At 38.4% G+C, this 25525-nt stretch overlaps 1 protein-coding gene across 4 annotated transcripts in view; it reads right to left on the bottom strand.

The window, feature by feature from the left end:
- Window positions 1–25525, bottom strand: part of SEMA3A (semaphorin 3A) — a 289750-nt gene that overhangs the window by 125749 nt on the left and 138476 nt on the right. For 3 of the 4 annotated variants that reach the window (XM_073328646.1, XM_073328645.1, XM_073328643.1), the window contains 2 exons: window positions 17195–17352; window positions 13544–13606 (listed from right to left, as the gene is read on the bottom strand). In XM_073328646.1, the coding sequence (XP_073184747.1) occupies window positions 13544–13606; window positions 17195–17352 (221 nt within the window). Of the gene's footprint in view, window positions 1–9593; window positions 9631–13543; window positions 13607–17194; window positions 17353–25525 lie in introns of those variants that run through there. The other variant, XM_073328647.1, reaches the window with a different exon arrangement.

Raw genomic sequence — 25525 nt, 5'->3', positions numbered from 1 at the left:
CTGGGCTTGTCCCACTTGGCAGCAGGACATATTGTTGTCATGCCCTCCGGCCAGCAGGATATTGTTAATGTGAAGGACAATACCAGCAGAGTGGAGTATTTAAGTACATGAGCTCAAAGTGTAAGACACTGGAAGCAAAACAAAGATAACACAAGAAATATAGTATGTCAGTTAAATATAGAAGATGGGAGACTATATCTACAGGAGCATCAGGAACAAAATTAACAGGAAGTAACCAAGAGCCAGAAACTTTAATGTGCAAATTGTCAGAGAATTTTAAATGCTGCATGTGCATTACTTTTAGCCTCATTGTTCATTTATCTTGGGTTTTGACTTACGTTATTTTGACTATATTATATTTTTACAGAAACGTCAAGATTTTAAAAAAATGGACATTTTTGCATCAGGGCACTTTCAATACTCTTCCTTTTCAAAAGGAATAATGGAAAGAGGCCATTTAACATTTGGTTGCTTTGGAACTGGGTATCACAAACTTTTGCATGTGTGTGAGAGCAAGGTAGATTTGTTCAAATTATTTTTAATCTACTACTACTACGTAGCATGTTTCAGCCTACCAGTGCTTTACTAACATTAATTATATTAGCATCACAAAACCCCTGTGAGGCAAGAAAGCATCATTAACTTATATTAAATGTGGGGAACATTGAAATTGCCACACTGAATCAGACCTCTAGACCAGTCTTCTGTCCTTAAAAATGGCCACGATCAGATACTTGACAGGAAGGGTCCCGGAAAAAATTGCACAAGGCAGTTATGGAATAGTAGGCCAAATGGGGAAGTTTCTTCTTAGTCCCCATCACATTGGAGGATGGTTTATCCCCTGAGGCATGAGAGTTTATATAGACATGAGGCACAACACGTAAGTGACTGTATAAACCACAGAGTGATTCAGTGTATTAGATCTCTGGAGTTCTTGGTTCCCTCTCCTGTGCTCATGTCCTATATTTTCATCATTTGCCCAATCCTGCTCCCACTAAAGTCAATGGAAATTAAGTTGCTACATACATTTGCTCGAAGATCCTCAGCTGGAGTATATTGCTGTCCATCATTGAAGTCAAAGTAGCTATGACAATTTACATCAGCTGAGGATCTGTCCCAGAGTAAGAGAAGGGCCAGTGACACCCCTCTTGCAGACAAATACTCTAGCTCATCTGCAGATCTTCATTATAAAGTGAGAAGGCATTAAATTCTCAAATGTGTTAAGGGCCAGATCCACAGCCTGGTAGGCTCAATACACCTTGTTAGAGTCCCTAATTTGTCACTCCTCCTCCATCCAAATATGCATGTATACTTTAAAAAGAGCAGGGGAACTACCCTGAAGAGGAGATAAAGTGTTAATTAACTGTTCCAGCAGAGCCGCCTCCACCTTAGGATCAATATGTCTGTCTCACTAACAAAACATTTACATTTATTTTAAGAGGTTTCCAATATTTGTGTATCAAATTGATAGAAGGGACTATGCAGAGAGACATTAGCCTGAAAAAATAAATTACAAAGAAAATGTCTACAAGCAAAAGCATAGGAGCCAAATGCAGAATGATTAAAAAACAAACACTACAGATATGTAACACTGATTAGGCTGTGTTATGCAGACTTTTCCCGGACAGTTACAAAAATAAAGTCCATCCATCTGTCAAAACATCTGCTCTGTGTATGAAAATTAAAACAGAATTTAGGTGTTTTTCACTAGTCTCCAGTAATTATCTCTCCTTCAGAAGCTTGCAACTTGCATGCTTAGATCTGAATTAACAGAATAATGCTTTTTAATGGCATTTTAACTGAAAATCTAAAGTGTAATCCCTATTATTCTAACCAATGTCTAGACTTTTTCTCCTTCTAAACAGCAGCCATTTCTTTTTATTAAAGTGTAAAAAGGTTCATAATTGGTTCCCAGATGTTACAGTGAGTGGGAATATTAGAAATATGCAGTTAGGGAATCTTGTAGGTCCAGATCTTCATCTGATGTAAATATGCATCTCCGTTAACGCCAACAGATTTATATTGATTTACACCAGATGAGCACTGAAAGAACCTTACTTTATTCCAGCTCTTCCACAATTAAAATATCAGGAGATTTGTCCAAATTGGATGAGCAAGGGGCTTTAAAGATATCATCTCACAGCTGGAAAAATAAAACAAATTAATCATGTGTTTCATATGAAGTTGGGTGGACATTTTCTATATAAAAACCTGTAGGTTTCATCTTCACAGTTAGTGAATATGTTTACTTTTTCCCTTCTATCTAATTAGTTGAATTCTGGAATAGCAGGGTCAGGGATATCTGTAAAGAATAAATAATCCCTAATATTATTGCTGTCATTCAATTTATTCCACTGTTGAAAGATGTTCTCTAGTAATCTTGGAATTTATTTTGTTCTTTCTTATACCAGTGCATTATTGCCAGCTGTGATCAGTTCAGTCTTAACAAGGTGGGTATCCCTTTCAGAGTGCAATAGTATTAACTGAAGAAAAAGGTTGCTTAAAAATCAAAGTATGCAGTGGTGTGTAGCTGTGCCAACCCCAGGATGTTAGAGAGACTAGGTGGGTGAGGTAATATCTTGTTTTGACCAACTTCTGTTGGTGGGAGAGACAAGCTTGAAGCTCAATAGCTTCTTTCTCTCACCAACAAAAGTTGGTCCAATAAAAGATATTACCTCACCCACCTTGTCTCTCTATTGAAATAAATATTATTTCCTAATAGTTGGTGATGCACTCACAACCAATTCAACCCTTAGCTTAAGCTATGCTGCCGTTACATAGGAGAAACTGAAGATGAAACTTAGCCTCTGATCCTGCAAATATTTTGCAACTTGAGTAACTCTACGTATGTGAGTGGTCCCATTGAGCGCTCCATGATGGTGAAATGCACTCTACGTGCTATAATGGCACTACCTGCATGCGTGCAATTGTTTGTAGGATCCTTGTTTTCATTCTTGTTCACGTGTAATAATATTGTTTAAGAACTATTATCCTTGTGTTTTGCATTTGCATTATGGCAGTGCCTACTAACCCCAGTCTAAGAGCAGGGTCCATTGTACTAGGTAAGTAACAAAGACGACAACCTCAGCTACACTGTAAAGTTCTGTTTTGTTGTAACATTGTAATTCAGTTATTATTGTAAATATTGTCTGGGCACTAAGAGCAAAATTCACTCAATAAAAGATCCTCCACGCCCTTTAAACCCCACTAAAGGACCGTGCAAAGAAAACAGGTGGAACAGCTATACAGGGGCATCTGTACACAGCAGTAGGATCTTCATGATGGCCCTGAATAGGCTGGTGCAGAATTCCATAATGGGAAAAGGCCAGCACCCCCTGCAACTACCATGGAGGGACAGCAACTTCAGCCACTCCCATTGGCTCTGTGTAGGAGGAATGGATTTTCACCATCCTGGTGGATTCCACTCGTATTAATCAGGCTCTATGCAGAGGAATGGATTTCACACAAGAGGAGTGTGCTTACTGCTGTGTTTATATGTGTGCATAAATAAATGCTATAACTGGTTCATATCATAAATCTATGCCCTTCACTTTATTGAACAGCCTTAGTGATAACTATACTTTTGAATGGTGTTCCTGGTCTCCAAGCTTTGAAAAAGTGGCTTGAATCTGAAACATAATCCATGATCATTACATAGTCTTCTGATAAGTATGACTTGAAACCTTCAGACTATGTCAGGAACAGCATTACTCATATGCAGGATGGGCAGAGCAGGAAGTGCAGAAGCAGCAGTGATAATCACAAAATTGGATTCCTCTCTGCTGTTGAGAGGGGACCTGAGAATTTTCAGAATGAAGCTGCTTAGATGTTGATAAGACTTTTTTGGGGAACCTGACACATCCCACTTTAGTGTAGCGCAGTTATCTTCCTGACTAAGTGTTTAATGACTAGAGTCTTATCTACCTGATTTCTTGACATGACAGAGTGTGTGAGAATTTTGAAAATACACAATATAGACATGTCCTAGGATATGTCCTCTGAATTTTCTTTATCCATTATTCACAACTGATAAAAGAAAAGGAAGCCAATTTACAAAGCAGATTAGAAAAACCAACCACTGGGAAAAACAAATATATCTTAACGCTTTAAAACCTCAAAAGGTGTATGTCATTTTTAGCAAATAGTTTTATTGGAAGCACACTTGTGCACGGTAGTCCTATTGAGGGTTCATTTGGTCTCAGCCTTGCGTCAGTGGGAGAGGCATAAAGACCCTATCTACCTTCCTTCTACTCTGAGCAGCAAGAGGGCACAATAAAAGTTCCTGTGCTCTGGGAGTACTCAGCTTGATCACTTTTGTCATCATGACCATTGAACTCTGACCTGACACTAGCCCAAGATATGGAAAAGTAAAGTCCTTCTGTTTTTTCTTCCTTCCAATTCTATTAAAACTCAAATCAAACAATTTTTCAAGGCTGCAAATGACATATTGTCATTCAACAGATGCAGCTAATGATTGTTTTGGGCACATAAACAACTACAGTGAGGCCAAGAAAATACTGTGGCCTAAACACTTGTTTTAATGACCCCCTTATACTTTTGTACATCTGGCTAAAACAAAGAATACAAGATAAACTGAAGCTTTGTGTGGACAGATTCCAGCAAACAAGTGAGATTTCAGTATGTATAAACTGAGATGCTGAGTTGAAGTACAGCCCTCTAAGTGTCCCTAAGCCTCTTTTTCTCTAGGTTATTAATAATATTTTTACAACATATTAAGAATCAGTTTAATCAAGGAACCAAATAATATTCCAAGAATAACTTGAATAAGCCTAAAAGAAACAGCAGCCTTGATAGTGGGATATGAGAAAGTTCTTTTTCCAGCTAGCTCTAAAACAAACGTTGTATACTTTATTGAATGGAAAACTCTCCCATATCTTGGGATTTATTAACCAAGAAATTAACAATGCCATAAAGTTAGGCTCAAGGCTTCTCATGAAGCCTGTCTGCTATCTGAGTTCCTTCCTTGGGGTTGCTCAGCCCTCACTCTAGAACAGGAGTTTTCAAACTTCATTGCACTGCCATTCCCTTCTGAGAACAAACATTACTATATGACCCTAGGAGAGGGGACTGAAGCCTGACCCTGCCTGAGCCCCGCCGCCCCAGGTGGGGGGGGGGCAAAGCCTAAGCCCCACCACCCTGGGTGAGGAGGCCAAAGCCAAAGCTGAAGGGCTGCAGCCCCAGGCAGGGGGGCCTGTAACCTGAGCCTCGCTGCCCAGGGCTGAAGCTCTCAGGCTTCGGCTCCGAGCAGTGGGACTCAGGCTTAGGCTCTGGCCTCGGGCCCCAGCAAGTCTAAGCCAGCCCTGGCGACCCCATTAAAATGGGGTCCCAACGCACAGTTTGAGAACCGCTGCTCTAGAACTTCTAGAGAGTCTCTGCCATCTCCCTTATAGCTCGATGTGGGTATAAACCACACGCCTCATTGAATCAGCAGATCTCACTCCACATTCCCTAGCAGGATTAACACCTGTTGGCAGGGTGGGGTGTTTCAGACATATGCCATCAGTCTCTTACATGCACATAAAGCACATAGAAGCGGTAACAGTCACTCTTTTCTATTCCACTTTATGCACATCCTGAAATGATTTCCAGACACAGTCATCTAAGATAAATATACCTAAACTTCTGAGATGAAAGTGACAAATTAATGCATGAAGTGCTGAAAGCAAGCAACAGAATGCTAGATCTATAGGATGCAGTTGCTTAGCAATATGTACACACATAAATAAACATATACTATAAGCTTGACTATGAAGTTACGTGCTCCATAACATGGGAGTCCTGATTTTTGGGTGTGGACATAAAGCTATTCTGAGTTCCATGAGAGAAACCAGGCAGAAAATCCTTAACTGATGGAAGCCTAAAATTCCCATTCAATTAAAATTTAGCATGTACTGAATCAAGAGTTGTCAAATTATGTTTCCTGCAAGATTCACAACACCCTTATAGGGACCTACAGCTTTAGAAGCAGTTAATCAGGAAGGGATTGTCTAAATTAGAAAGGAAGTAATAGGTGATCTGTTCCAACAGAGATCAGATTGTTTATCCACATAAATAAGTCTCTCTTTACTTATTGGCCTTAATATTGTGGCTTCACCATATTTGGAATACAAATTTCCCTCTCATCGGCAAAGCTCTCTCTTTCTCTCTCTTTCTTCTTTAACAATCTTGAACTGTTTTTTTAACAGTTGTGGAACTAAGAAAACAAAGCTATAGTTTTAACTTAAAAATAATTCTACACAATTTTGGAGAGTATTTTAAAAACTTTCTCTTTGACCAATAGTTTGGTTATTTTTACACATTTCAAAGGAAAATGGATATTAAGTCTGCAAACAGTTGAGAGGCATTTAGAAGGCTAGCTGTTTGGCATGCGGTGCCAGCAGTATCATAGAATGATGGTCAGGTGTGGACTAATGCAAGTGGGGAATTCTGAGCTATGCTGCAAGTGTATGGAAAAAGAGAGAAATGTGCTTTTGGAAACAAGCTTGCTTGAGACTGTGAAGTGAAACCAACCCTTCCTTCCATTAAAACAATAATTTATCTGCCCAAACAGAAAGAATTTGAGGCAGAACTAGAAATAGATAGATCAGTCCTTTAGAAATGAACTGCTATGAAGACTTGAATCTGAAGTCAGAATTCCTGAGAGAATTCAGGGACTGAAACATGCACATCATTTTTACTAGTTATTCAAGTGAGCATGTTGCTTGAAAGATACAAGCGGTACACTCACCCTGTCCACCTATGGAGACAAAATAAATCATAACAAGGAATCTGTCTAGAGCAGTCCCAAAACAGCAATCACTGGTGGCACAGTAGCATATAAAAAGAACCCTCAATCTTTGTCAAAGCCAAACTCGGACTCAGAGGAAAACTCCATCAGTAGAAATCCGAAAACCATTATTTTGTGAAACAGTTTTGTTTTCCCTTCCTTCCCCCGCTCCCCCCCCGGTCCGAACCCAGTGACTTCAAAATAATTTCTACATTTCTAAAAACAAAAGTGCTATTTGTGCAAGGCTTGTAATTCAAGGCAGGAGTTCATTGCTGAGAAAATCCTGCACTGGATTTGATGAAAGTAAGCTTTCCCTCAGAAGCAAATCTCTCTAGTCACTCCTAGAATAGAAAAATAATCCATAGACAGGAAAATTTAGCTCTTATCCTTGATCCAGATTAATTTATCCATCATAATCTGAGGTTTCAGAGAATCTCACGATACAAGAACGAGTACAAAAGTATATTCATCATATTATTTTCCTTAACGTATGGCAGAACTAATTTTTGCCATCATTTCAAGGATATTTAATTATGTTCCTATATTATGAAATTACCAGTCAAACTGTGTAGCACCAGATAGGATAGAGTACTTGAATTGCCATCACTAACTTAATTCTTCCTCTACTCAAGTGCTCAAGGCACTACCTTGCAGTAATTGATTTGCCTTGGCCAGTTTACACAAGGCATCCTATGCCAACTCCTAAATGAAAGCAAACACCAGATTGGCGTCTGAACTGACTGATTACAGCACATACTGTATCGTAAAGCCACTGGCTGCATTGTAGGGGGTCCATGGAGGAATTGTGCCTAACTCAGCCAGAATTCCCCTGGGGAGGAAACACATGTTACAGAGATAGCGCCGCAGTACTCGGAAAGGCTCCAGTGTTCGACTCTTCTCCTCAGCATGCCAGCTCACCTCCGCTGGCCAGTGGCAAGGAATTATACAGCCTTCATCTCCACCCTTCCCCATGTGCTTTGTGGAGCTTACACAATGCGGTTTTATACATTGGTGAGACTACATTAGCACAGTGCTTGCTTGCATTCCCCACCTAGCTGGAGCTGACTTCTATGATGGGGGACAAAAGAAAGTGGGAAAGGGTCAGTTATTACCTGGCCTGATCTTTTCTGGTTAATTTATGAGCAGGCCATCTATTTTCAATTGGTATTCTATAATTAATTTTCAGTCTCCCTCCTCAGTTCTTCATTTACAATAGCACATGAAATGAATTTACTTTTATTCATTTACTTTTACTATTTACTTTTATTCTGCCTTTATGTTTTCCCTAAGGCAAGAGGGGTAATAAAAAGAAGTTGAAAGGAATAACAATATTTTTTTTTCTCGCTTCATTTTCCAAAATGTCATCAAAAATGATTTTGGAGAGGAGAGGCAACTGAGTAAATTGCACCCTTTTGAAATCACAGATTTGAACCATCAGACAATGATTCCAAATGCAAGGCTGCAGTGGCCTTTAGAATTGCGCACTGTCACATGATTCAGGGAGGGGTTTGGAAATTGAACTTTCCCATCTCCTGGAGATAAAGTCTTCGGTGGCATATTTGACTTGGATGTGTCCTATTTAAACTCAAAGGCCTGTGATCTCATTTACATCCATGCAATCCTCAAAGAAGGAGCTGAACAACACTTCTTGAGATGCAAAGATGCATAAATGCAACTTATCCACAAACTACTTCATATGAGCTTCTGCTGCTGCTGCTCAGCTGCAGAGACCTCTTTAAATTTTGATTTGACTCCACATTAACAGTGGCACTGAAGTAAAATAGGCAGATATATTTTTATCTATTCAAGTAAATAAAACACACTTTGAATTCCTGTGGCCACTGATGATCAGACAAACCTCCTAGGGCTCACAAGCTGAGTCGGTGGCCAAAGTACAATTACGAGCAGACAAATGTCCACATCACAAAAACTATGACACAGTGAGCACTAAGTGGCACCCCATTTGGATGGGGTAGTTTAGAAGCCAAGGAATTAATGACTTGAAGCCTGAACTACTTTTAAAGAGTAATCTTTTAAGAAGAACAGGTTGGAGGCACATGGTTTGGACAATGTGCTTGCATTATGGCTGCCTATGATGAATTGCACCAGATTGATGGATAAATACAAGACCATCATCCTGGTACTGACAATTTGTCACAATTCACTAACAATAAATTACTCCTAAAAATGCTAAGAGAAGATTTGGAATGTTCCTGTAATGCTAACAGATGCCGGTTGTCGGCGGGCAGAATCGAACCACGGACCTCTGGAGCTTAGTGCATGAGTCTCTACCACAAGTGAAAAGCCAACTCGCTGTTAGTGATGGCTGTAAAGCGAGCTTATTTTATCTCTCTCTTTAAGTGGTCTCGGTGCCATAGATGGGACAGGACACCACACCCAAGAGGTGTGTGGGTTACATTCCAATAGTGTTTCAAAGCTTTCACAAATTTATTTGATTCTATGCGGTCTAGACACCTTGTGAGAACAAACATTCTAGGCAGATTTTTTAAACTATTTCCAAGCATCTTTGGGTAGATTGGAAAGTCAAAGATTAATAGATGTTAAGGCCAAAAGGGAGCATTATGATCATCTAGTCTGACATCTTGCATAACACAGGCTATAGAGTAATTGCTACATTCAGCCTACCAACTTGATTTAGATTTAGAGAGGGATTTTCAGAAGGAGCTAGGCATTCAATTCGCACTACAAGTCAGCACCCGTAGGTGCTTTATTAGAACTCATCCTTAAAGACTTCAAATCATGGAGAATTTACCATATCCCATAGTTAAATCTCATAATTAAATACCACAAGAACTACTCCTTTGATGTCTTGGCACTTCTGTTTCCTGTGCATCACAAAATTAGGAAGTGCAGAGATGCACTGAAAAGAGGAGAAGGGGAAAGTTAATCAAACCTTTTCATACTGTAACAAAATAATGGTTTGAATTCTAGGTGAAGTTTCTGCTCAGCTCCAGTTTATGCACTGGTTTACCTGTCCCCAGTTACAATTCCACCTTAGGGTTCCAGTGACTACATAAATAACTCAAACTACACTCTCATGGTTTATGACATCACTAGAACCCCAGGATTGAATTATAGCCACATTTTTTCTTGTTTGCCTATTATTTAATCCATATGTAATGCAGAAATTGTCATGCGTTACCACTGTGGCCTGGCTGTCTGTGAGCTCTTTAAATCAAAATACTGAAACTCAGTAATGAGTTATATTAGTAGGAGCTTCATTGATCACGTCTGCACTGTGTGGTTCAGTGTAAAACCTGGGATGTATTCTGTAGGGACAATTCATTCTTTGATTGTTCCAAACTCCTGATCAGGAATCTACAGGGGAAGGTTTCAGGATGTAATCACTGTAGATCAAGGGAGAGTATCTATCCATGGCTGAGGTTCAAAACAATATGAAACTCTGTCTCCTTTTATTGGGCTATCACATTTGCTTGTTTAGCTTGGCCATAAAAGTAAGTAGCTTGGTTGCTATTAAATATTTTACAGTTTTGCCTTTTTCTCTAATAACATTACGTTGCTATTGGTAGTTTTTCCTGTACTAAGGATAGAGAAATATCACAGCAACTCTAACTGCTAATAAAGAGTTTAATGGCAACATCTCTATACCTGATGAGAAAGTCTAGTAGACAATTTTGTTTATGAAAAAAGTGGCTTCTGCTGTAAGCACTGTGTGATCTTGAGCAAGACTTTTAATCTCCTGGTGTCTCAGTTTACCCATGTGTAAAAGGGAGTCAAGCATATTTTAAAAAGTTTACCTACCTATAAAATGGACAACATACAACAGGGGTATTGCAAAGCTTCACTTATTAACATTTATAAAGTGCTTTAAACACACAAATGAAAATTGCTACACAAGTAATAAAGGGTTATCGTTAGATTTAGAATATCATAATATGCTGCCCTCAGCATTATCCCATGCAAACTGAAATGTCACCAATTTGCTATTTCTAGATTGGCATGACTGGCACTCTGGATTTAAGGAATCCTTTGGACTCAGAATAAAAGATACAGTAAATTATTTCTTTTAATTATGAGGGAAAATCTCTCAGGTCATGTTTGAGGTTACCACTGGGGCAATATTAGGGAAAGACTTTCATTGCAGCTGCTGTACTGCACCTGGTTTATTAGTGGGGACTTGAATTTTCAGTATTGGCTGCCCCCCTTGAGATCAATAATTACAAATGTTAAAAATGAGAACTGTCATAAAAGATACAGAACTTCATTTGGGAAAGTGTGAGCAATCACAAAGGAGAAATATCTAATATCTTAGCAATGGTCCACGTTGATAGCAACATTAAATCAAATGCGCTTTATATTCCACTTTAAGCGTTCTCTCTCTGTTTAATGAGAGCATGTTGAGTTATTTTTGTGGGCATTATATTTCACATTTCCTAGGTATTGACAACAGCTATAAGGAATATAGGAGGGAAGAATGCTAAGTTTCTTTAACGATGTGCAATCTTTAATTTTATTACAGCTAGAATTGTTATATTATGTTACACCATTCAGTACTTTGTTTCTAATGCATTATTAAATGGCAAGAGCAGGACTGGAGACAAACCTGTGACTCAGGTACTTCTGGGTATTTACCAGCTGAGATCTAGACACACTGAGAGTTAATCCTGCTTCAGATTTCTAACTCACCTACCAGAACCACAGTGCTGACCTGGACCCACATAAAATATTACTAGTCATTCTTTATTTATATTTAAATAGATAGAATGAACTCTTTGCGGTTTACATACATTTGTCTGTCTGGTTGGAAAATAGAAAATAAAATTTGCAATATCTTTTCTGTTGTTTACCAACATTTTTCTTCTTTCAAAAATTTTCTGACCAGCCCCGTATAACCTGTAAAGCTGTTACCCTCACTTTGGGTTAGATTGTTATATGTTCTGCGCACCATACTCCCTGTTATGCCTTCTTATGCCCTTCTGCCAGCACACTGTACTGAAGCTTCTGCATGGGGATACCCAATGCAGGTAGATAGAAAACAGCAGAATGGGACTGAGCCATGGATCTACTCCACATTCATGCCCAGTGGAGTAGCTACCTTGACGTGTCAGTGAGTATACGCTGTGCAGGATATAGACTTGTTGTGTAATGCATGCACATACACACAGAGGTGACTGGAAGTGAGATTGTGACTCCAGAAAGAAGATTACGACTCCGGGACTATTCCAGGAGCAACACAACAAAATACAGCCACTTATTATGAGTATATTGGAAACTGACTTTCTGCAATGTCTGAAACTTTCCCTCCCTCCCCCACACCACTTTATTATTGTGAATTTTTAAAAGAAAATGTTTTTTCTTTTTAAAGTAAAGGAAGCGTTTTTGTTCTCAGTGCTGTAGATTTCTGAGTTTCTCCTCAAGGGATGGTATTCTTGTTTACTGTAATATAACAATACTTAGTACAACGCTGGGCAGCCACTAGTTAATTTCTTCGGGTACTTCACACCAGCCAGTACTTTCTGGGTTACCGAGCAGGTTAGATTTTCTGATCTCTGGCTTACAGAATATTTCTAAGGGAAGTGCTTGTGAATACATATGTGGTTTGAATAAAAAATATTTGTAGTCACTTAAAATCAGGGGACTACGAAGTGGCTAGAGACACTCATACTATAGCCAGGCACATGAAAATTGTGAGCTCCCTCTCCACATACACAGCTCTGGTTATACATGTCAGTCCTGACCTAAACCACCTCTGCTGTTCCAAAAATGTTTTTTTGATGTAGACAACTGTCCTCTAGGGACTAGGTTAAGCCCAGTGAACCCACTTTCACTTCTGAACTAAGACAGTATTAGAACATAGTTCTTCAGAAGCATAAGATCGGCATTATGAATATTTTAGTGAACCATCTCTGAAATTCAGGCCAGTAAAGTATTCACATGGGGCCAAATTCCACTCTCAGTCATAGCCTTGAAACTTCACCGATTTCCCATTTGGCCCACTGTGCATGTGTCCATTTGACTTATTGTGTATATGTATCCTCTTTCTCTCTCTGCTCCTATAATGGAAGACAGGACTAAACTATCAATATACACAGAGAAAATTGTTAGGACTTGTGGCGAAATCTTTTTCACTCTCATATATACAAAGATGGAGATATGTGAGTGAGAGAGAAAGTGAGAAGGTACAGTAAAGCATGTATTCATAGAACCATAAAATATCAGGGTTGGAAGGGACCTCAGGAGGTCATCTAGTCCAACCCTCTGTTCAAAGTTATATAACTGTTTCTTTCCTGAGGCACCAAAACTCAGGCAGAAAGTTAAAACCACTTAGGCCTCAATCCTGCAATGAACTCCACGCAGGCAGAAAACAAGGAAACCCTGCATGGAGACCTGCTTCAGTGAAGTGCCATGTGGGCACAAGGGTTTATATGGAGCTTATTGCATGATCAGTGGCTAACTCAGTGCAAAATTAATGAAATCAGAAGAAAATTAAATAAGAATTAATTATTTTTACTTTTAGTGGGTGCTTTTTTTAAGAAGCACTTTCTCTTCAATTTGAATGATTTTCACCCTCTTATGCATTTAAACTCAGCATCCATTTCTTTGGACCAAAATACCCAACCAACCAAAAAACCTGATGTGACCCAAATCTTATGTTAGAATAAGAAGAGTAATCCGAGGAAAAATAAGTGCTTTAAAAATTAACACAAGACTTCATGAAATATTCAAATCCTTCACACACAAAAACAAAACACTATTATAAAGATTTGTACTTACCAGAATATCTTTTCCAGCCCACTTACACTCATCCCTTCGGGTATGAGACACAGGCCAAAAAATCTAAAGAAATAAAATAAAAATCACTTTATGCCATTTCATGCTTCAATAATCACAAATTGTATACCAAGTGTTATATGTAGTCTCTTCACCCAGTTCCTTTCCTTTTCTCTCTTTATTCTTTTCACTGAAAAAAACAAACAAACATAAGCAGAACAAAGTGTATATGATGGGAATCATGGCAAAGAAGATTATAAATACAGATGTATAATGTGGATCTCTGCTACTGACTTTGACAAATATGGAAGCAAAGGGCTTGATTTTCCATTCAGTTATACTGGTATATCGATATTGATTTTAATGTATTTACAACACTGGTTTAAAAATGGAATGGAGACCCAGGCCCAAAACTTGCATCTTCTTGACATCACTGAATATGATAGATATCTATTAGTGTGTGCCATTTAATTGGGTTTGGGAATATTGTAACATAAATGGGACTCTTGACTATTCAGTTAATATAGTAATTCACTTTTGTTTCCTGCTCTTCAATTAAATGAATAAAAATGGCTCTGTTAGTTTGATGCTATCATTCCATCAAGCACTAATGCTGTTGCTGAGTTCGATAAGTGTCTTTGCAAATATCTATAAAGTTCTTCCAGTAATACTCCCTAAGCCTGCTGTAGTATTACTTCCGGTAAAAGAGGTATCTCACTTTCTACAGAGAAAACCCAGAGACCATTTCAGTCAATTATTCATGTCTGTTGAAAATCTTTTAGGAATTACATATAGAAAAAAACATGATCTTCACATAATGCCAGGTTACAATTCCAGTTGGTAACTTCAGATAATGCAATATGAATGGCTACAAGACTGGATTATAACCTTGGTGTTCAATACATCTTATTTATAAAGGGGAAAGTATTAGGAAAATAGGATGATTGCAGGTGACAAAAGAGAATTAAGAACATATTGTTAGTGATGTTTTGAGGTCTAGGATGGACCTCGACCAACACCCTAAAATTCAGAATTTTCTTTAATATAAAATATAAAATGTAATATAATATAATATAATATAATATAATATAATATAATATAATATAATATAATCCAAACAGAATTTGAACCTCTTACATCTATAAAATTGGGCTGAAAATTTCATGAGAACACAGTCTCTCAAAGGATTCTTCCTGCTTCTATTCCTGGCTTAAGCAGTGCAGAGAAAGTGAAAATGAAAATTTACTAAGTTAAAAAAAATAATCAAATTTTTAGAGCTCCCAAAAGGATCAACTGAAGTTTTGGGGGAAAGGCTCCTATATTATCTCAACCAGTTTTTCATATCTCTAATATGGGCAGACCAAATTCTCCTCTGATAATGCTGCAATTATGTTGACTTGATGTGAAAGTCAGTGAATTTGCACCACTGTAATGACAAGGTTAATTTGGCCTTATTTGTGCTATTTTGCTGAGGCCATAACTTACTTCCAGTGCTTAGGTAGAAATCCTCACTGATCTCAGTGGAAATGCCTGCTCAAAAACTGGTGGGATGATGTGATAATTGATAATAATAAGAGATGAACCTGAACCACAACCTGAGATTCAAAGACAGCTAAGAGTTTAGAAAAGTTTTGATTTGGATCTAAATTTCTTCAGGACCATGATCTTTATATTAGGCTGATCCAAAAATTCTCTAAATCTTTGGGAATGTTCAAATCCCACTTTGAATCTGCAGTTTTGAGCCATCTTTCTTTAATATAATAATGTTTGTTTATTATTTCACACATTGTTCTAGAAGTGTTTGAAGACTGAAGAATAGAAGATACAATTCACTTAATGTCAGAGAGCAGTTTTCTACTGTGGAAGCACCATCCTTTCTTTTAATTATTCCAGATGTTTTGTGCATTAAACTATGAATCCCTCAGAGGATACAAATAAATAGCCAGGTTCTTTTATAGCTGCTCTAAAGAGAATAGAAAAGAAAATACTCAGTTTCCCTTTTATCTTTTCCCTTAGAGAATACAAATGAATGGCCTGTCTTCCTTCAGAATACAGAACACAAAGTATTTATTGCTATCATCTTAGGAAGCTAATAGGCAAATGGGCAAAAGGTCAGAAATACCAAGAAAATCCACTAGTGCTAAAGCAATATATCTTTCATAAAAGTTGAATCTAAAATGCACCATAAAAGTTGTGGGATTTTAAAGGCTTGAACATAACAAATCAAACCTCCATCTCTGTGTTTACCTTCTTTGGCAAAGCTCATTAGAATAAATGAAAAGATAAAACAAATTTTTAGACTCAAGCAGAAGCATACCCAAAAGCACAGTTGAACTGTACATCAGCTTTTAATTTAAGTCTACAACTTTTACCAAAAGTAATGTCCTCCATCAAGGGCAAAGAGAAATCTGTCACTCTTTTATTAGCATCCAATCTATTATGGTTTATGAGTAGCAGAAACACACTTCTTTAAAACACTCCATGCTGAGGAAAAGAAATCAACACTCACCCTCACAAACACTGAAGTGGCCCTACTCTCAAAAAAAAGTGAATGGTAATGTGACCTTTTTGTGAGAGCTGTCGTGATAGTCATCTTCGTTTTATTGAGCAGTAAACATAAAAATATGGACTGTTTGGTGACTAGCTGGCTTAAGGTGAAGTGCATTCATTTACTGGTGCTACTGCTACTGTTTTACTACTTTTCAATCAACTCTTCCTTATTATGAGATGTTAAAAAGGACTATGCTACTGTGGATATAGTGGACCTGGACCAGAAGAATACACATAGAAAAAGGGAGCTGTGTAGATATTAGCACCATGGCTTTACAAAGCCTTAAAGCTTGATTGCTTCAATAGAAGCATGTAAAATCCCACAGTTTTATGCTTCATGTTAGGATCTAGGGATTAACCTTTGTAATTGGGATAGTTGTGATATGTTATATAAAATAATTATGTAATACCTCTGTAAAAAATATACTAGAGCTTTAACTATTCTGCCCAGGCTCCTAACACATGACAGGCACAAATAATTACAGAACATTAAAATGAGGTTTACCGTATGTTCTCTGTAATGAGTAGCTAAAAATCATACATTCTATATTCCCTATCTTGGTGACTTGTGGCTTGTCTACACAAAAAGTGTTTTCATGGCAAGCTGGGATGTGACTGTACCCTGCACTATCCTGCTGAGCATTACCTGTCCACGTGGAACCTGCTGACATGTACTAACAGTTTGTTAGTGTCCCCTGATCTGCCCCGCTTTGAAATACGAGTAGACTAAAGTACACTAACGGTTGGGGTGCTGCAGCAGGGGCTACATGGACAAATAGCACATCAAGCTAGTACATTCAAACCCCAGCTTGCTGCTCATTAAATGTTCATGTAGACAAGCCCTTGCATTGTTTGTGTATATTTGTCCACATTTAGAACTGGTGTAACCATTTCAACCAGGTCAAATTTGTCCTATTATTTCCCCCCTTTTTAGCTGCAACAATTTTCTTTTTTGGGGGGTGGGTGGAGGGTTAGCTGTCATAAGCTGTCATGACAATTTAAATGTAGTTTATGTCTATTGTCAAGTTATACATTATACCTCTGCATAGCAAGATTTGTACCACAGGTTTTGTTAAAAAACAATGATAGTAGGATTGAAGATACCTTTTGATATTCCTTGATGTTAACCAGGTTGAAAGAAAATATGTGATCCTTTGCTCCAACATATAGTCTACTCCGTTCCTCATCCAAAAGGAAAGTGTGGTAATTGGAGCTATTGGCTAGTCCATTGAAAGTGATTACATTGTTGGTTTCCAACATCTCTGCAAGATAAAGTTAAAGATTTTTTTTTGTTAATTTGATGAAGATCGCGGGCTAATGTCCTGATCCTGTAAAGTCTTCACTTTGAGCATATATGCAGCCCCATTGACTTTATGGGAACAGTTAGGTGCATAAAGGTAAGTATATTTGCAAGTTACTGGAGGATGAAAGCCTAAGCTCACTGTTAAACAAGCGCTGAACTATGAATGAAATTCAGTACAAGGCCACAACACCACTTAAGGTCCACTGAAACTCTATTTTGAGAACTTATGTGGGGTGTGAGGAATTTTACCCCAGGGAACTAACCAGGAGTGGGCCAAATTTTGTTCTTCTACAGTCAATGAGAGTTGCAGGCATATACCTGAGGATGAATCTGGCCAACTGAGGTAAATTAAATGCAGAGACTAACTCTTCCATCTTATTATAATGTTTGTGGGCATGTATAAGCCATTTCACACAGGCCATTCAAATATGGGGAAAAGGAGACAAACATGACAAGCTGTTGAGATAAAAGCCACATGTTAAACAAGGTCCTTACTTGTATTACTAATAACATCTGCGATTGCTGAAACAGGAAGAATTTGAAAAAAAAGCCAATTAACTTTTTGCCATTTACAAGCTAGCATGCTTACTGCATTATACTCAGCAATCAGAATAATAAAATTATATGGGTCAGTTTCACTTATGTTTATAGCAACTTTCATTTTCCAGTTCTCACTCACTTCCACACAGCTGTTGTGTTTAACCAAGAGTGAGTTCCTTCTTCAGTCCAAGTGTTCACAGAACCATCTCAGCTACTCCCAGATATAAACACAGACTTTCATGAAAGTTGTTGTAAAAATAATTTGCATTAAAACACTCAGACTGCATTTATATTAGGTTTTGTAAACATACCTTTCCTTCATTTCTCTCTCTTTCTACCCATATTTGGGATCCAAACCTTTTACTCAGTCATTTCAAGACATGTCTACACTAGCAATTCATACTGAAAATAATTTTAATACTATGGGCCAAATTCTGCTCCGGGCTGTGCACATGCCGGCAGGGGCCCAGAAACATGGGGGACATCTTCCATAACAGCTGGGCAGAATTCCAGTCTAGTGCTGTAGGCCCTGAATCTAGAAAGCACTGAAGCAAACACACAACTTAAAGCATATGAGGAGTTCCACTGAATCCAGAGGTACTCCTCACATGCTGGTTCACGGCCCAAGATGACAGTTGGGAAAGGGAGTGGAGGGTATGTTGACTTCCACACCGAGGGGTGTGCTGGCTAGCGGGCATGCCCAGGCCTCCAGACAGCTAATCTGTTTGGTGTCTCCAGAACATGCTACCCAGAATGACTTTCAATGAAGCTGCGATGTTCAGACCCTGCCTCATAGTGCACCTATCTGCCTTGATTCATCATACCTTGCCTGGACAAGATGGCACATGTAATGCATAGGCAGACTATGCTGTGCCATGTGATTGAAGGCTAGATGTTACCTGTCCCTGTATCTATCAATATGCTCACATAATCCAAGGCAAAACCATTTTACGAAAAATATGCACCATACTTCTCTTTCTTCCTATAGTCTATGAAACAAACAAATACATTGATCTAAAACATGGACCAATTGAGGTGTATGTTTTTGGTTTGATACGACGCCAGTTTTTATAGCTTTGCAGGATTGGAGCAGCACCCATTTTTGTAGTAATCTGTAAGCAAAATATTTTTTTTAAAAAAACAAAAGGAATAAACTTTATAATGAGCTGAACAAAGTACATTTGAAAATAGATTCCTGCCTAATTTCTGTGTAGTGAAAAGAAGTAATATATGTACATATCCCAGGAGAACTAAAAACAAAATTAAGAAGGTGTAATACAATATGCATTGAGGCAAACCCTAAAGTCTTCCTTAGATTTTGCTCAATATTCACTGTTCTTATTCAGGCAAACTCTCATTGGTATGAAGAGGAGCTTGCATGAATAGGGACTGAGCCAAAAATTAATAAGGAACTCAGGATGTGCACCATACTTTTTGCTGTCCTCTAGGTTCCTTCTGAAGGAAAGATGATACATAAAAGTATATTATATGATGTTACACTTTAAAAATCATTCTACCTAAGACTTAACTTCTCAAATTTTTTGCACAACAAGAAGAAACTAAATGTTCCCATATCGGCCTGATGAAATAATTCTGGATTCTTGTCAAGTTTTAAAATTCAATTGCATTGTCCTCCTGTTCATTTATCTTTATTTTGTTTGAAACTTTATTAATTCTCCTTTACACTGTAATGACTGATTCAGATGTTGAATCTCTTTACTGAATGGTGAGTGATACAAATGATTGATAGCTTAACTTGTCTTAGGACTCTCCTGGTTAGAAATGCATTGATGTTATTTTTATCTGATAATTCTCCACATAATATAGCTGTCAAAAGCCTTTATACTTTTTCTCTTACACACTTTTTCAGTTTAAATTCCCAAGGGTGTGAGTCTGCTCTTGGTTACTCTGGTGTAATCAGGAGTAATGCCATTGAATTCCATGGAGTTACACAAATGTGAACCAAGTATAAATGAGATGAGAATCCATCATCCACCATCTCTGCTTGGTAGAGAACTGAAATGATGGGGTTACCACTTAGTTCTAATTATTTCACATCTATTGTTTCTGCTTTGTGCATTATTTTGTTTTCTAATTTAATGTCTGCTGACGGTGTCAAGTTATAGCACTGTTATCTGAAGTTCTCATTAAGAAGAAGAGGTACAGCATAGTCAAGAGCAATTACATCTTCTTTAACACTGCTCTGCAAATGTGAGTCTATTTTGAGCTGAAAGGGCATGCAGAGATCATAGAATAACACGGTTGGAAGGGACCTCAGGAGGTCATCTAGCCCAAACCCCTGCTCAAAGCAGGACCAATCCCCAATTTTTGCCCCAGTTCCCTAAATGGCCCCCTCAAGGATTGAACTTACAACCCTGGGTTTAGCAGGCCAACGCTCAAACCACTGAGCTATCCCTCCCCCCAATAGATAGTTCATTTTTCCTGCCCATTCAATTGCTGGCTTCTTTGCAGAACAGATAAAGGTATTAAATGTGATACCACCTACAGTGAAATTTTCCCTCCAGTGGCAATCTTCCAACTGACTTCAATAGAGCTAGGATTTCACCCCTTGGGTCCAATCCAATGCCCATCAAAGTATCCCATTGACTTTAGCTGGCATTGGATCAGGTTCCTAGGGCTTGATTCTAATCATGTTTATGCCATTGTAAATCAGAACTCACAATATTGGAGCCATAATATTGCAAAACCTGATGTGAAATCAGAAACAGCCTTCTATTCACTAGGAACTGACAACTGAGTCTGAGGACATGAAACAAAGTTCAAGTGTCGATGATTCTCCCTCACTACCGATTTCTAGTAGGGTGGGGTTCAGACAGAGACAGAGAGGCTAAATATTCTCCGAAGTCACACTGCTTGTTTTTCAGGCGTTGCATTATTACTTTGGCAAAGAATATAACCAGGCACTGCCTCCTATGATATTCTGTAAAGGGCTGCTGAAGAGCAGAGCAATGGCACTTGCTCAATCAATACAAATTAACTATTCTACCTCCTCAAATTAATTAGTTTCCAAGTGCCTTTCATCCAACAGTTTTTTTAGTATTCAGCCAGTAGCCACAGAAGAGATTATGACAGAAGTAGCAATGAAAGGACACATTCCTGGAAGAGCGATGATGCCGATCAATTCTTTTCACTGTCAACTTGTCATACGGGCTAGGTACTGTGTTGATCAGCTTTAAAATAAACCCATATTTACAACAAAGGTTGAATTAAAATGACAGGGGCTACATGATGAATGCCTTCACAAACTCAGTGTAATTAATACTGATGTCTACAATGCAAGACCTTAATTAATTATTTTTTTCATATTGAAGGGTGGAAGCCTGCTTTGCGCATGACCTATGAAAACACATAATAGTTACCTGTTCTTGTAATCATTGGTTGACTTCCTCTATCCTTTCTCCAATTATTTTATTGAAAACATGGTAACAGTACTTCACGAGGTGCTGTAGCTTGCCAAATTTCCTTTCTTGAGTAATTGCTTGGAGACCATTTTCTTATTTCCATTTTATATGTCTTCAGCTTGTACTCATTCCTGTCATTTTGATCATTTCTCTGTAAAGCTATAATCACTGTGCTGTGACCTTAATATCATCTATAAAAGGTAGATTTATAGTGGATGGAAATACTTCAAATGTAATAAAGACTTTATCACTTTTGGTGCTGCTATTCCCAACTGACCTTCAACAGGATTGATGCAGATGACCAAAGCTAATACTTGGATATGCACCGTGTGTTGTAAAAGTTTCTAATTCTGATGAGTTTTCACTTTTTCCTCTCACTGAAGCCACATGGAGTTTGAATTGTTCAAGAGATTGCAGGCCAAATTCTGCTCTCAACTCCACCACTGCAATCCCCTTTAAGGCTGTAGTCCATGGTATGGTCTCTCCTCTTATTTTATTTGCTCTTTCTAACATTTCCAATCCCTAAATATTTGCATTTGGTTTAATCTTTCTGCTTTAGATTCCATAAAACATTTTTAATGGATTGATGTTTTTGTTGATCCAATCCAGGGGTGAAAGTACGCCGGGATGGGACAGCGTACCGGTAAAAAGCCGGTACTGGCCTATACACAGCTGACGTTAAAGTGCTGCCATGACAGCGCTTTAATGTCATTGCCCCTTTTGCCCCCCCCGGGGCCGCTGACAGGGGTGGCAAAAGGGGCAGTTGCCCTGGGACCAGTGATTTAAAAGGACTTGGGGCTCCCGGCCGCCACTACCGCAGCAGTGGCCAGAGCCCCGGGCACTTTTAAATCGCTGCCGGAGCCCCAGGCAGCGCAGGCCAGGCAACGCTGATGGGCTGGCTGTGGGAGGCTGACCCCAGCCCCACCTCTTCTGCCTGAGGCTCAATCCCTTCCTGGGGCCCGGAGCCAGGCCCCCGTATCGATAAGTGTTTCATATTACTTTGACCCCTGATCCAATGTGTCTTTCACTTGAATCTGAATGCTGGGTTTGTCAAAGCACCTTGGTAGAACCACTCCCAAATACCCCTTTCAATATATGTTTATTTTATTTCCTAATGGAATTTCAGTCCAGTCATACATACAGAGATTAAGGATCAGATCCTTCCCCGTGAAGTCAGTAGAAGTTTTGCATGCACAAGGCATGCAAGCCTGCTTTATTTTTACTACACTTTCTTTCATTTGAGAATGAAGTAGACAATCATAAATGTAACTAATATGAATACAGTGAGTGAAACCCTGGGGTGCTTACCCAAGGCTTGATAATCTACTCTGTTATGCTAACTTTATGCTAGTTTAATTTTACTGGCTTTAGTAGAGTTTGCAGAGAAGAACGTGTAACAGAAAAGAGACTCGGCCTTTTGGAATTAGCATTTACTCAGTCCTAATTCAGGCAAACTCTTTTTGGAGTTAGTGGAACTCTGAACAAAAATGTAAGATTTAGCCCAACATTCTTTTTAAAGTCTTTACAATAAAGTATCTTCCTGTGTTTTCTACTGTTTACAATCCAGGGCCCTATCCAATTTCTATAGAAGATGTTGGAAAGACTCCCCTTGTCTGCAATGGGAACTGGAGCTGGCCCAAGCCCATTACTAGTGACTGTACAGATGCATTATAAATTCAGAATCGCATGTCAGAACTTGCTTACTAACCAAATGAGTGGGTTGTTGCTTTCAGAAATTTCCCCACCTCCGTTGCTTTGCCTCAAGTGATATTATCTCATTGTGCATCTCCTAGCGATAGATAAAAGATGAATCAACAAGTAGTATCATAGCCATCATAAGGGGATTTTTCTGAAATGTTAATGATGCTTCCCACAACATCTTGCTAGAATATTTCCTTCTTGTATCACCAGGCTTTTGTCAGCCACAGTACATTAAGTGAGCACTTGCTCACTATGTGCAAATACATATCTTGCTCTAACTGATGCATATCTTTCTTGTTCCATACTTCTTGAAATAGCTCTAAGTCAGACATCACTGTATGTCTGACCATTTGCTTAAAGGAGGCTGTGCAGGGGAGAAAAGGTATAAGCTCTCCTCACCCCAACTTCTGTTCAGGGGATGGAGGAAGTGTTGTAGGGCTTTCCACACTTCGCTGCCCATCTGCAGAGGACACTGCAGGCACTATGGGGCCACTACACCCTGCCAATAAACAATGGGTGAGAAGAGGGCAGAGACTTGCAGACAGTGAGCAGAGCCCCTCATAATACACCGAACAGCAGAGTTTAGCTGGTAAAGGAGGTAAACTGCATCCAGCACAAGGATCCAGTGACTTAATTCTCCTATTTGAAACAAGTGAGAAACCAGACAAGGAATCGTGACTCACTGTCCCTACACCAAGCTGCTTCATCTACATGTCTAGAAGTTGCATCTCAGCCGAGACCCAAACATGGTCAGTGTCCTTTATTTTGTTCTGAGAAGCAGATCGACAATTTCAATGTTAATTAATTGTACTGGATTGCCTAGATGAATACCGTCCCATGGTATGATTCTGCCACCCTTAGTCCCGGTGAGTAGCCCCTTCTAACTTAAGTACTAGTCTGATAAAAGGTAGCAGGATCTGGCCTTCAGTGAAGAGAATATATTATAAGGGAGTGCAATAATCCCCTATAAGAAATGCCCCATTAGAAAACAAATTAATTATCAGAACAGCTAAGGGAAATCTTTTGTTGTGATGTAATTCAAACCATCACTATCCATCACAGCTTCCTCACAGCAGGACTCTGTGTTGAGGTTTTCTTCAAATGAATTAATTTTGCATCACTTATTCCAATGTCCATTAAAAAAAATCTCAGAATTCTGATTAGATTTTGGACATGAATGCTTTGTAAATAATGAAGGTATTAGTGAGGCTTGTAGCAGCATTTGTCTTACGGCATATATATTGGACTTTAACAATTACCCTTCACTTTCAAGATAAGCTCAGCAGAAAAAAGGAAAGAAAAATGGTAACTTCTATGGGTAAATGGTTACACAATGATGACTCTAACTGGGAATATCACCAAGTGATAATTTTTTATTCCAGATGTAACACAAGCCAAATTTATACAAGCATATGATCTTTATCAGTGTTATGAAGGCCATATCCATTTTTGTTACTCTAAAACCAAAAAAACTTTTGCAATCAGTAACTTTGCTTCCTCCTACATTATGAGTTAGATAAGTCTGAAACTGCATTTTATGCCTTGTTGATGGCAATTCTCTGTTATTATAATTTGAATGTAACAAATCATTGGGGGAATTACCTTATCAGTAATCTAAATACAATTGGACCAGCATCTCTTTCACAGCTGTTCAATCAATCCTAGCTTTCATCCTTTTCTATTACCTTATCATAACAGTCGCCAGTCACTGACTTCCATTGACCTCTACTGGAAAAAATCCCAAACAACATTTGCTTAGCTTTGCACTGATATAAACCATTTGGTTTTCAGAGATGAAAAGTAAAGGAATAACATTTTTATTAAAATTGTATCAATTAAAAATCTGGATGTCCAAAGACACAATATATGACCTTTCTTGGATTTGTGTTTTAAGGCAAATATTCTAAATGAAACACCCATCATATTCTAGCAAAAAAGATTTCAATGCCGCAAGTATACCTTGACTAAAAACAGACATTCTGTCATTAGGGATGCTGGTCCAAGTTTTAGTTTCAGTTACATTGCTATGCATCCGATGAAGTGAGCTGTAGCTCACGAAAGCTCATGCTCAAATAAATTGGTTAGTCTCTAAGGTGCCACAAGTACTCCTTTTCTTTTTATGAGCATGGAGTAACACAATATACTGTAGACTTCAATATACCATAGAATTTCTATGTATGTTTTTACACTGTGAAATTGAGAGTAGAGTTTGGCCCACTAGTATGCAGTTGTATAGCAGTTCTGGAAGTGTTCTCTGTCTTAATAATTGAAGGAGTCACATGATATTTTAAAGACATAAAACATTTAAATTTTTAAAACCAACCTGTTTTCTTTTATTATGTGTCTATTTGGTCTCTGAAATGAATCCAGATTATCCCTATTGGGCAATCATTACCTTATAACAACATGAACATTATTAACCTTTGAACTAAACATGATGCTTTTTAAGATATAGTTCATGTATATGTA

The sequence above is a fragment of the Lepidochelys kempii genome, chromosome 1, assembly GCF_965140265.1.
Source record: "Lepidochelys kempii isolate rLepKem1 chromosome 1, rLepKem1.hap2, whole genome shotgun sequence".
NCBI classification, from domain to species: Eukaryota; Metazoa; Chordata; order Testudines; family Cheloniidae; genus Lepidochelys; species Lepidochelys kempii.
The sequence above is the reverse complement of the archived record's forward strand: the minus strand, read 5'-3'. Positions and strand labels throughout refer to the sequence as shown.